General features: G+C 36.5%; 2 protein-coding genes across 2 annotated transcripts in view; one reads left to right on the forward strand and one right to left on the reverse strand.

The window, feature by feature from the left end:
• CMC1 (C-X9-C motif containing 1) overlaps window positions 1-13003 on the forward strand; it is a 957521-nt gene that overhangs the window by 490634 nt on the left and 453884 nt on the right. The gene's annotated exons all lie outside the window — the stretch shown is intronic.
• Window positions 1-13003, reverse strand: part of NEK10 (NIMA related kinase 10) — an 81624-nt gene that overhangs the window by 19289 nt on the left and 49332 nt on the right. The window contains exons 24-26 of the mRNA XM_051610089.1: window positions 11394-11523; window positions 10833-10903; window positions 5387-5600 (exon numbers count right to left, since the gene is read on the reverse strand). Coding sequence (XP_051466049.1) covers window positions 5387-5600; window positions 10833-10903; window positions 11394-11523 — 415 coding nt within the window. The remainder of the gene's footprint in view (window positions 1-5386; window positions 5601-10832; window positions 10904-11393; window positions 11524-13003) is intronic.

Below are 13003 nucleotides of genomic sequence, written 5' to 3' on the forward strand. Positions count from 1 at the left end.
GCAATATATTTTGAAGGCAAACTGTTTTTCTGATCTCTTTATATATTGTTTCAAGTCTTCTCATATTATTTCTGCTGTGTGTAAATTAATTCATGCTTCTTTTTAGTCCATTTTCTCAGAGCAAAGTGCAATAAAGGAGAAAAAGGATAAATTATGTAAATATATCAGATTAAACAAATTAGCATCTTTAATATTAAAGTAGCTTCAGGAGATAATAGATTATTAAATACTTATATTCTTACCAAATGTGTCAGATACAATTTGGCCTGTATCTAAGACAATGCTCTTCCAAAGTTTTTCCCATGAAGTATTCTGACCTTATTGGGACAGAGCAGAATGGGTGCAATAGAAACCCTCCCTCCTTCAGAAACCTGACTGCACCCCTAACCACTGACTATACCACTGACTGGGTAATGGTCTGCTTCAATTACTTCCCCACCTTTTGTTCTATTCCCTAAACTATAACTTAACTTGTAAGAGATGTCTTGTCAAGATTTTCTCATTAAGTTTAGGTGAGAAAAGGTCACTTTTATACTGAAGTACTGGACTGAGCTTATGTCCAAAATGCCACAATAGCAGTGACTGCAGTGTAGCACAGCATGGCCACCACTAAGGATGACTTTTAAGCTCACTTAAAGAGTGTACTCTAGTCATGACACATGAGCACACTTACTGTGCGCCCTGAATAGTCAGTTCACAATTACTGAAGAGAACCAATACACGTTTTGTATCAAAGAAAGTAATGTAAAGAGAGAGAAGGATCAAACTGAATGGACACATCAAATTTAAAACTCCTTTTAACACTGGCAATACTGAAGCTTACTCTCAAATGACTAATTGTTAACAATAACTTGTAAATCAAGTGGACCTAAGGGGAAAATAAAAAGACCAAGAAGCCTGTTGTCAGGAATTGGTGTCAGATCTAACTGCCACATCAAGAAAGAAAACCTGTTTGAAACGTGTGAACTGAATTCTATAGACCTCAGGATAAGACTAATCATCAGACCCGCTACAGAAACTGTTCAGAGATCAGTAAAATGTATCCTAAAGCCTTAAAGCAGTTGTCAAAACTCTAAAGCTCTATCCTGTCCATACATAAAAATTCATTCATTTACATAATGGATAAGGACCACGAGGACCTACCTAAGAATATAAGAATATAAAGAACATAACTTTGTAAGAAGAGAAATTATTTTCCAACACCTTGAAACAACCACTTCCATATTCTCAGAGAGACTTCTTTCAGATAGCCAGAAAGACAGATACTTATCCTCTCAAGAAATCTGTCAAACAGTGGGACATCAAAATACCACAAAATATCAAAATATTGAAATATGAGTTATATTGATATGTATTCATTTGAACTGTGCTCAGAAATTTATTACAGATTCCAGTCTTTTATGAATCTTTCTGGAGGCTGCTTCAGTTGATCCAGTTTACTCTCACATTTTCATAATAAGCTAGTACTTCAGTTTCCCCATGGGTCCACTTGTTTGGCACCTTTGTTGAAAGAAACTTTGCCTTCTGGGATAAACAAACAGTTCAAAAGGAAATCTAGGGGGGAAAGAGTCTCGTGCAAAAAGGTTCCAATGATAAACCAATATTTATTCATTTTTTTCCAGAATTGATCTTTAAAACTGAGCAAGGGCATCTCTGCAAACACTTGAATTTCAAGCCCCAACCATGAAGAAAAACCTCTGTCTAGAAGCTGAGAATCTTCATCCATATCCTGTAAACTTGCACTGTCTCTCTCTTCAGAGGTCACCATCACCACTGTAAAATCATATATAATATAGTTTTGAAGAAGTGAAACCTGAATTGCTCTTTTCAACTTCTAAGAGGAATCTAATCTTCTATAAATTGAAATTAACAGTGTCAAAAAGAAACAAACCACCTAGGTTTAACTAAAATAAAGATACTGATCTTTTGTTTAGCTCTGTTCTGCTATATTGCTGTCCAGAAGAATTAACTTTTCTTTCTTCAAGAAATATAGAGCTCTCTAGTGGCATTTGAGAATAGTATTTAATTAATCTTCTTATTGGAGACAAGTAATTACAGCATTATACTAGTGAGACAAATTTCCATTTAAAGAAAAAAAAACAAACACAGAACTACTTCCACTATTAAACTATTTGTTAAAACTAGAAAATAAAAATGAGTACAAGCTAACATTAAATTGCCAGGAAAAAAAAGCATACTGAGCCAACATGTTTCTTTAACAAGGGTAACAACTCCTGTTCACTGGGAATAAGTAGTACATGTTACTTACAATGGTTTTAGTAAGGCTTTTGGCAATGCTTCTTATGACATCTTACAAGAAAGCTAGGGAAGCATGACCTACACAAAATCATGATCAGTTGGCTGTACAATTGATCATAAAAATTGTACTCAACTTGGTAGCTACTTTGAGTGTTAAACTGAAAATGGGTGTAAACATAATTTTTCAGGCTCCTTTCTGACCTTGTTGCAAAACCATTCCATGTTGTGACTGAATCACAATGATAATCTGTATAATGGGATAGACAGACTGCCTATTAAATGTGCATAGACTGTGATACATTCACATCATGGATCATACTACAGCATACACCTCATACAGAGATTTGTGTCAATGCAAGTGACAATAGGTTTCTAAGAAAGTTTTGACAAACTGGAGAAACAAGAACTACTGATGAAGTTTAAACAGGGAGAAGGCAAAGTTCTGTGAGCAGGGAGAAAGAACTGCACAAGTGCACAGACAGGGGAGGGACTGGTCAGACAGCATCTGTGCAGGAAAAGATAGGGGGGTTTTGGTGGATCAGAAACAGCATGACTTAAAAATACCATTACACAAATTACTTTTTTCCTCTCCATCTTTCCCTACTCAGAGCATAAAAATATAATATTGACCACCTTGAAATGAAAGGTACTCTGTGAGAGATAATTACCACTACTATTATTACTTGTTAGGGTCCTCTGTACCCTGTGTTACACCAGCAACCTTAGCCTTTCAGAGCTGAACACACTAACTCTATTAAACACAGTTCATCCCTACATTTGCTTCTGTTCCAAAACAACATTTCCATGGAAAATAAAGGAAGGTAAGAATTTATGTGGGGAGCTGGTAACGACTGGGTTTTTTTATTAGGTTTATTTTCAAGCACAGATTTTATGTTATACTTGCCAGGCAAGGTAACTACACTTCTCCAACATCTACTGACTTGCCTTTCAATTGCATGCTTATCAGCTTCCACACTGACCTTAAACGACTTAGAAAACAGATTTCTCTCTGGGTCTAAAAAATCTCTGTTGCTTAGTTCCATAACCCAGGACAGAAAGTACACTTTTTATTCCAGAAATATTCACCATATGACACAATCAGGATGAAAAAGGAGGCCATAAGTACATTTTAGTAGAGAGAAAACAAAGTAAAAGATAGCTGACTTCAACAAAACATTGAACTACATGGCAGAAACACCGAATTCTCTGAGGCTGTGGAAAAATGACAGATTACCTGGCTGTGGGATTGCTGTGGCCTTGACTAAGATGAATTAAGTTGTCCACACCTCACAGAGTTTTTATTTCAGGAATAAAATTTCTGCTGCTTAAAATTCTTCCTAGTACTTTTAGTCAGAAAATTGTCTTTTTTTTCTAAAGTCAAACTTTTCAGGAATGATTATTCTGTTTATTAGAAATCCTGTGACTTCATAAAGCTTTTCTACAATACCAGGAACAAAGAAATAACTTGGCTCCTTTTGTTTCTAAGTCCTGGGGCACTCCTCTGAAATTTGAAAGATCCTAGCCTGATTTATTCTCTTATTTACAACAAGGACAAATAATCCAGTCTCCCAGTTGTCATTACCGAGCCATGATCCCCTCAGCTTCTGTAGTGATTTGGATGTTTGTCAGATCCTCCTGTTGCACATGTTTCTTTTAATATGCATAATAAAATACCCATTGGGGTGGAACTAGAATTACAGTATTCCTTGAGAAGACTCCCATTAACTCCCCAAAATACAGAGGTATTTTCCTCTTGTTATGTAGACAGGTGTATTTTTCAAGTATTTATACAAACCAGAAGCACTCTTCCTTCACTGTAACTCTATTATTTCAAACACATCTTAGAAGTGTCTGAATAGGGCACTCATCTCTCAAACACAGGATCATTTCACTGAAATCCCAAATCAAGAAGCTTTCCATCTACAGGGGTTTTTTGTGTGTGTTTGTTTGTGGTTTTATTTGTAAATTTCCTCCCAGTTATGCAAGAGAATAAATATATCAAGACATTAAAAATAATTACATACAACAGGCTTCCAAATTTGTAGGGTAACAAAAAAAAAAAAAAAATCTTATATTGTTTTAAGTTATAAATCCTACTCTGTATCTTACTTTCATCTTCAGTACCTCTTACACTTCAAATGACAGTGGTTTGTTGATGTTTTTCTGGACGGTGAAAACATCTCTTTTATTGGAAAAAATGGTATGCTACTAATCATGATCTTGGACTGACAGGTCAAAATTATTAACAATATCTACAAGTTTTATGTTTGGTCAGGAAGGTGAAGACAAATAACATATTAAAAAAAAAAAAAATCTCTGAGTTTGGGACCAGGTGTTCCTGAAAACCTTTTCCTACACAGAGGTTCTTCAGTGCAAATTACAGAGCCCTAATAAAAGGTATTTAAGAGAGATACAATAGCTGAGCAGACAAGTAACTGCGTAAATTATAACTTTGCTTCATAATTACCATATCAGTAACTTTCACAGTGAGCTTTACTACACAAAAACATTGTCCTTGTATTATTAAATAAATTCTCTGAGATTATATACAAGCTTGGTTCAGTAAGTAAAATACTGATGTAATGAAGAGTTCTTAAAACACTGCCTGAATCAAATGGGAGAATTTCAAGAATTATTTCTGCAGGACTGTATCATACAATAAGAAAGTATTAAAAATTACCTTACCAGCATCATTCTTCTTAGCAATCTGTAATTAAACATTTTATTTGTGTAGGTTCCACTTTCTAGGGGTCATTGTTAGTGAGACGTAACCAAGATTATCCATTTGTTCCACCTTAGCCAAGTGTATATTCTCCTCTTCAGAAACCATTCACAAGTGTGCAGTAATAATTAAATATGACTAGATTCTATCCAAACTGCAAGTACCTCCCTAACAATGGCATTTTCCAGCAAAGAATGATACAGGATTTTAAGATACAGTTAGTTTTCCTGCATAAGCACATCCACAAAAAATTAATGAATACCTTGCTAAAAAGTAGAGCCTGCATGGAAAGATGATCTAAGAGGATGAGTCTTTCAATTTTTATTTATTTTCTGCTTTGTCGTACCTTCTTTTCTCAGATATGACAAACAATGATAAAAAATAAAGCCTAATACATGCACTTACTTGGGATAAAATGGGAAGCTGTTGGTGATAGGTTACTGCATTTCGATTGGCCTCCATGAAGTACCTCTGGGTTCGTCTCCTCTCCCGATCCAATTTCTTCTCCAGCGTAAGATGAGAGGTAGATAAAACATCCAAGTATTTCATCATCACATTAGACAGAAGTGAGCTGACCTCCACGATGTCTGGACGTGCCTCTGCATCAGGAGTCAAGCATCTAAAGACAGAACATTCTCTAATGAAAGCTAATAACTTCTTTCTAAAAAATTGCTTAGTACCACAGCATTCCTTCATTGGTATTTATCTAGTCATGCTGGCTGGAACTCTGCTCAAGCCTCTGTGGGGCAGTTTGACACTGTGCAGCCCTGGTGTTGACACACCACAGAGCACAGCCTCTGGCATCAGCTGGAACAATTATCTTTGGCACTGACCCAGACAGAATTGCTATGGGGGGCTGCTGCTGTGCATTCCTAGGCACACTGAGTGCCTGGTGCCTCTCCCTGGAGCTGGGGGAGACACTGGACTCTCCTGTGGAGGCTACGCTCTGTTCAAGGTGTTCCATTGCTGGACAAAGTAGCTGTAAAGGAGAAAGTCATGCTGTCAGAAGGATGTACAGAAGAATGACAAAATCTTCACAGAGATTTTCCAGAAATGAGACTCCCAAGCAATGCAAAAAAAAGGAGGAAAATCTAGAGATTATTCTCAAAAGAGCAGTGGATGGAGGCTCCCAAGAGGAGGAAGGCTGGATACTTGTGACTTCTGCCAAAAGAAGGAAGGCTTTTCCTCTAACTACAAATATGCAATTACAGAACAGGTATAATGACTTAGGAACAGGTGAGGAAGAACAAGATCTTACAGAGGCCACATCAGAGCCCATCTGCAATCTGACTGCATGGAGTCCAAGAGCTTATGGATAAGAATCAGAGGAACAGACCAACACTAATGACATTGTGGTAGGTGTTTGCTATAAACCACGCAAAAACAAAGAGTAAGTCAACAAAGTCTTTGTTGGAGAGATGGAGGAAGCTTCACGATTTTAGGCACTCATTCTCACTAAGGCCTATTAACCACCCTATCTGCTGATGGGTTAATATGGCTGAGTGCAGCTATCTAGGACATTTCTAGAATTTGTTGATGACAATTCCTTGGTGCAGATGTTTCAGAAGTCAACTAGCAAAGGCAGTCTGCCCGACCTGTTGCTTACAAACAGGGAAGAATCAGACAAAGATGTGAAGATCAAAGGTAGTCTTGGCTACAACAACCATCAAAACGAGAAGTTCAAAATCATGACAGAGTGAGAAAGACAGATTGTATGGTTACAACACATGACTTTGGGAGAGCAGAATTCAGCTTGTTCCCGGATCTTACTAAAGAAGAATCTCATGGAGGACTGTTCTGGAAGGTAACGGGAAGGCTTGGGAGAGATAGCTAATCTTCAGGGACACCTCAAAGCATACTCCTGTGTGTAGGAAGCAGGGGCTGGCTACACAGGAAAATACATAGACATTGAATTGAGGGTGAAGTTAGGAAAGCCAAAGCTCAGCTGGAGTTGAAAATAGCAGTGGATGTGGAAGACAGAATAAAGGCCTACTATAAGTACACTGACAACAAAAGAAAGGCTAAGGAACCCACTAGTGAACCCACGATGCAATCTAGTGACAAAGGACATGCAAAAGGCTGGGGCACTCAATCCCCTTTTTGCTTTCATTTCAACTGGGAAACTTTGGCCTGAAATGTTCCTGATCTCTGAGACCATCTGTAGAATCCATGAGCATTAAGCATAACCACACAGTAGAAAATACAGTGAGAAAGCATCCAAACCAATTGGACATACACAAGCCCACAGGACCAGATGAGATGAGCCTGAGTGTGCTGATGCAACTGGTCAATACTACTATTAATCATCTCTGAAAGGATCAGAGGGAGGCTCCTGTAGACTGGAAAAGCTGAATATCATATGCATATCTAAGAGCAGCAAAAGGATGGTCCAGGAAATGACTAGCCAGTCAGCTTCACCTCAGTCACTGGGAAAATAATCAAGTAAACTCCCCTAGAAGTAATTTCCAAGAAGACAAAGGACAAGAAGGCAACTAGAAACAGCCAGAATGGATTTACCTAACAGCAGGAGTACCCTGCTTGCTCTTTACAAAGAGGTTACTGGCTTTGTGGAAAAGGGGACAGCAGTACATGCTGTGGGTAGCTTCATTTTAGCAAGGCCTTTGACACAATATCCCATGGTATCCACAAGACTATAAGGTAGGTAGATAATTGGCTGAACATCCTGGCTCTAAGATAAAGTAGCAGCAGTACAAAGTCCAGCTGGCAGCTGAAAGCAGCATCCTCCAAGGATTGATATTGGGCCAGTACTGTTTAATGTCTTTATTAATGACCTAGATGACTGCTGGAGTGCATTCTCAAAAGGCTTGTGAATGCCTGATAATCTACCAGTTTCCCTGCAGGGTGCTACTGACCAGCTAGCATACGCATACACTTGACCCAACACCCTTCTTTAGAGAAAGTGTCACAGAAGGATTTTACTATTTCTAAACCAGTACTTTCTAGATAAATATAACTGTCCCATAAAGTAGCATTTTTTAAAAGTTTTACAGTAGTTTAACTTCTTGATTTTAGTATTTTTTGTTTAAATTTGCTAAAATCCATTGATTCATATAACTAATTTTCCTAACTTTGTTAATCTGTTTTACTTAAAGTGTTATATTTGCTTTAAACGGATGCAAGTTTTTCACCCTTAAGAAATGTTCCATTTTATTATTTTTAATATTTTTTATTTTAATCCACTGAAATTGGTCAAAATTTCCAATGATTATGTCAGCTATAAAAGATTTCTGATAAGTTCTTAATCCATTTCCCATGCATCTAGAAATAAATTATTTCTTTATGACTAAACACTGAGTAGATTGATGTTCAACGCTAAAAGACTTTGATGCTTATGATTCCAGAAGTTTCATTAGTAACTTCATCCAATAAAACTGTATTTTAATAATAATAATGATAACACTAACTGCAAATTTATTGTTGCAACATTAAGCTTTCAATGTTTTTTTCTAATAATTATCAATAAATTATTCTTTTGATCTTTGAATATGTATTGTCTTCAGTCATTCGGAAACAACTTCTTCATTGTTGTTAATGTTTCCTCATCTATTTTACAAGTAAAATCTCATTATTACTACTTTAATGTTCTTTTTTCTTTATAAATATCTCAGAAAGCATAAGCCAAAACATAAACATAAAATTTCATTTAACAATACCAATAGTAAGAGAATCAACATTTTTAAAAAACATTTTATGCTTCCCACTGCTCTTAAAAGAAGCAGAGAAATTCTTACATTATAGGAAAACTTAATTTTAATATTTTCATGCAAATATTTATTTAACAATGTATTTAAACCAGTTACCCTCCACAGCAGCCAGTCTCATTATCATAGAATCACAGAATGTCTTGGGCTGGAAGGGACCTCTAAAGGTTATCTAGTCCAACCCCTACCATAAGCAGGCACATCTCCAACTAGAACAGATTGCTCAGAGCCCAATCAAGCCAGACTGTGCATGTCTCCAGGGATGGGGCCCCCACCACCTTTCTAGGCAACCTGTTCCAGTGATCCACTAGCCTCATATTAAAGAACTTTTCCCTAATGTACAACCTAAATCTACCCTTTTCTAGCTTAACACCATGACCCCTCGTCCTATCGTTACATGCCCTTGGGAACAGTTCCCCAGCCTTCTTATAGGCCCTTTTCAGTTATTGAAAGGCGACTATAAGGTGCCCCCAGAGCCTTCTCTTTTTCAGGCTGAACAGCTCCAGTGCCCTCAGCCTGTCTTCATATGAGAGGTGCTCTTATGATGATATGGGACATTCAGTGAACCTGTTTAATACAGCCACAGTATCAATAATTATAAATAACTCAATAGCTGGCCTTAGAAAAACCCTCAAAAATGTCCTATTATCAGGAATGAAAAGAAGGAAAAGACAGAGGGCCAGATACTCTCAGAATTCTATCTAAGGCATGGATAAAATTTGTTTAAAATGCAATACAAACCAAGCCTGATGATCAGAAGACTGGAGGACCTGCCATATGAGAAGAGGCTGAGAAAGCTGGGTTTGTTCAGCCTTGAGAAGGCTTAGGAGAAACCTTACTACTGTGTTCCAGTACTTAAAGGGTGGCTATCAAGATGGAGACTCCCTATTTACAAGGAGTCACATGAAAAAGACAAGGGGTAATAGGCACAGGTTGCTCCTGAGGAGATTCTGATTGGACACAAGAGGTAAATTTTTCACCATGAGGACAATCAAACATTGGAAGAGTCTCCCAAGGGAAGTGGTAGATTCTCCCACATTGGACAGTTTTAAGTCTCAGCTTGACAGGGTGCTGAGTACAGTAGTACCTAGAAAGGCTGAACCAATGATCCTTGAGGTCCCTTTCAACCTGGCATTCTATGATTGCATGATATAGTGTGACTGGAAGGTATTTTCTGGATGCATTTGGAATTACTATATTATTCTTAAATAGCAAGCAATTAATTAATAAAGACAGTTTTTCAACTACAAATATCTGTAAAATTTAATATATTACATTTTATTTCAGGACCTCCTAAACTTAAATGTTAGTTCTACTAGGTCCCATCCTCTCCATTGTTGTCCTTCATCCTCAAGGTCTTTAAATAACAGAAACTATTTTGTACAATAAAACATAGTATAAAGATATCACAGTCTTTGTATAGTAAAGTGCTTTTTAGAGATGGAATTCAACACCTGAGTAAGAAATAAAATGCTAAGTAAAGTTTTTCTAAAATGGAAGAATCAAGGGAGCTGTATCTCACAGAAGTGCAGCAATTCCATCTGTATACTTTGTCTTATGCATAGTATCACCAGGAAGATGCAACCATAGCTAAGAGAAAAGTGTAATGAGTGAGTGGAACAAATTCTTCATCCATTACTCTGTTATGTCTGCTTTGTTATCTCTGCTATTCTGCTAACAGAGCTAGAAAGTATGGGAAACGTATTTCTGTTGGTCAAATATGATCTATAAACAACGTATCGCAACAGATTTACTTCCTTCACCATAAACTGCACTTGAAAATTACTCAAAATGCAGTATTCTCATGGGGGGAAGGAACTGATGTGTAGGGAATTAACTACAGCACTGGTATTGTTAAACTTCAGTACTGAGTATAAAGTCTATACTGGTTGGATAAATGTACTGGCTATACTGGTATGAGTTTTCCAGTCATATCTATGCCACAATATTGCATGTATTATTAGCACGGTAAAGTGATATCTCTGATTTTCTTTAAATCAGAAGATATTACATATTCAGAGACAAATACTGGCAGTAGCTAAAGCCAGCAAACATAACTACTGCTGGAAACATACAAAACAAAACATCTTTTCAGTAGGATGTCAAAATAAAACCGGATGAACAATTACCGCCTAATGGTAAATGACACTTTTTCAGAGTACAGTCCTTCTGGAACAGGTTCATACACAGCCCCTACTATCTGCAAAATAAACAATACATAATCAATTAAAAAAAATTATTCCATTATTTATTTAAAGATCCCATATAACTAGTATTACTCCTTGAAACAATCACATGGGCATTACATCATCAGCTCTAAATTGTAAAAGAACTGAGAACACATCTAATGCAGAATGTCACTCCTAATTAGGTATCCTAAGGTACAATACACGATGATATAGAAAATCCAATATTATAGTACATCAAGAAACTTTATATATCTAAGGCATCTATCACCAGATTCAATGACAAAAATAGGCTAGTCTGAGATGTAATAATATGCTAACATTTACAAGCGATTTTTGCAATTACAATGGCAAGATAGCAGTTCATACAGTGATAAAAATGTGCTCACTCACACATCAGACCAGAGAGCAGTTTACGCTTCTATAACCTTAAACATAAATTCTCACGGATCTAGTGGACACATGCAGAAATAATTGGTAGGTTGATGTAGCAAATCCAAATACCTTAATTGCCAAAGAGAGCATATTGGTGCTGTAAAATGGTGGGTTCAGAGTTGCCATCTGATAAAGGATGCATCCTGCAGCCCAGACATCAGCCTTCTCTCCATATGGCTCACTCTTTACAACTTCAGGGCTAAGTAAATGCAACACAATCCACAATATTTCATTAATTCACCTAGAAGTAGGCTTTTTCTTTTTTTTTTTTAAACACACAATATTTAGTTAGTCACTACAATATATTTTCAAAGCACATACAGTTATGTTCAAAAGGTTACATTTATTTCCTTTTAACAGCCAAATTATTTAAATGAAAGTACAATTAATAGCTTTTCGTCTTCCTCTGCAGTTTTTTTCACAGTACTAGTGGTTTATATTTTGCTCACTTGTCCTGTCTACTCATATCATGTTACAAGGTCTTTGGATTTAATGGATACAAATGAATGACAGCATTAAGAACTTATTTACAACTATGGCGTTTCAATAAAATGGACTAGAGAATAGACAAATCTATCACACCCTCTTGTAATTCAGACAGAAGAAAGATTTGAATGTGATTCCTATAACTAGAATGCTACTGGAGATGACTTCACTATTAAAATGAGTAGCACCACCTAAATGACAATAAAAAGAAATCCATCGTAAAGATCCATTTAAAGCAAACAGAAGGCAGCAGTAACTTCGGTTTTGACTCAGCACAAAGCAGACTCCATTTCCTTCTCTTAATTTCCTCAGCACTTTTCATAAATGGGAATTATAATAATTTACATTAGAGTAAGGATATTCTGATGCTGGACTTCAAGTCTTAGCAGTAGGCAAAGGCCATATCACATAATGTGTTTTTTCTCACTTAGCATCTATTCAGAGACACACAAAAATACTTGGCTCCTTTCATCTGTAAAATCAACTTGAAAACCTACTTGGTTTCCATTCCCTTTCAGCCTAGAATTTCAAAACACTATAACAACTTCATGATTGTACTACTGATATCTTTGGAACTGAGAGGCACTGTGTAAACTCAATTGATGATGCAGTCTTGGTAAAGTATTGTGCTAGAAGCTGTGCTGCTGATTTGTACAAAATGCAGAAAACAGATAATTAAAATAAATGAGATTAGGTTCCTTAGATAAACTATTAAGTGATATTAAGAAATTAAGTGATCTGAACAGAATAGAAAATCAGAACCAAGGTCACAGTGCAGGTGAGAGACACTCACAGGTCACGCATTTCTGATAAAACTGATCAAAAAAGATACAGATTCTTGGGCAAAATCTAACTAGCAGTTTTCCTTGATGTTTGCTGCCATTATAACACAACCAAAGAGGGGAATACAGGATGATGATAATGGTGTTAGAACACAATGCCATTTCTGTAACCAGATTGTCTTTGTTCCTCACTGTGATATTAATTCATTAGAGGACTTTGTGGAAATTTCAGTTTTATGTATTAAAATCTATCTATTAAAGCAAACATTGGTATTGCAACTTACCATATTGATGGTGAGCTCAATAAGGCAAAGCCCCTGTCTTAGTAAGTTCTAAGCATGCTTCTGCTCAGAAAAATAAGTCTGACTTTAATTTTACAGTCTTTCATTCTAGTAATAATTTCCATGCATA

This window comes from Apus apus, chromosome 2, assembly GCF_020740795.1.
Source record: "Apus apus isolate bApuApu2 chromosome 2, bApuApu2.pri.cur, whole genome shotgun sequence".
In the NCBI taxonomy this organism is placed as follows: Eukaryota; Metazoa; Chordata; class Aves; order Apodiformes; family Apodidae; genus Apus; species Apus apus.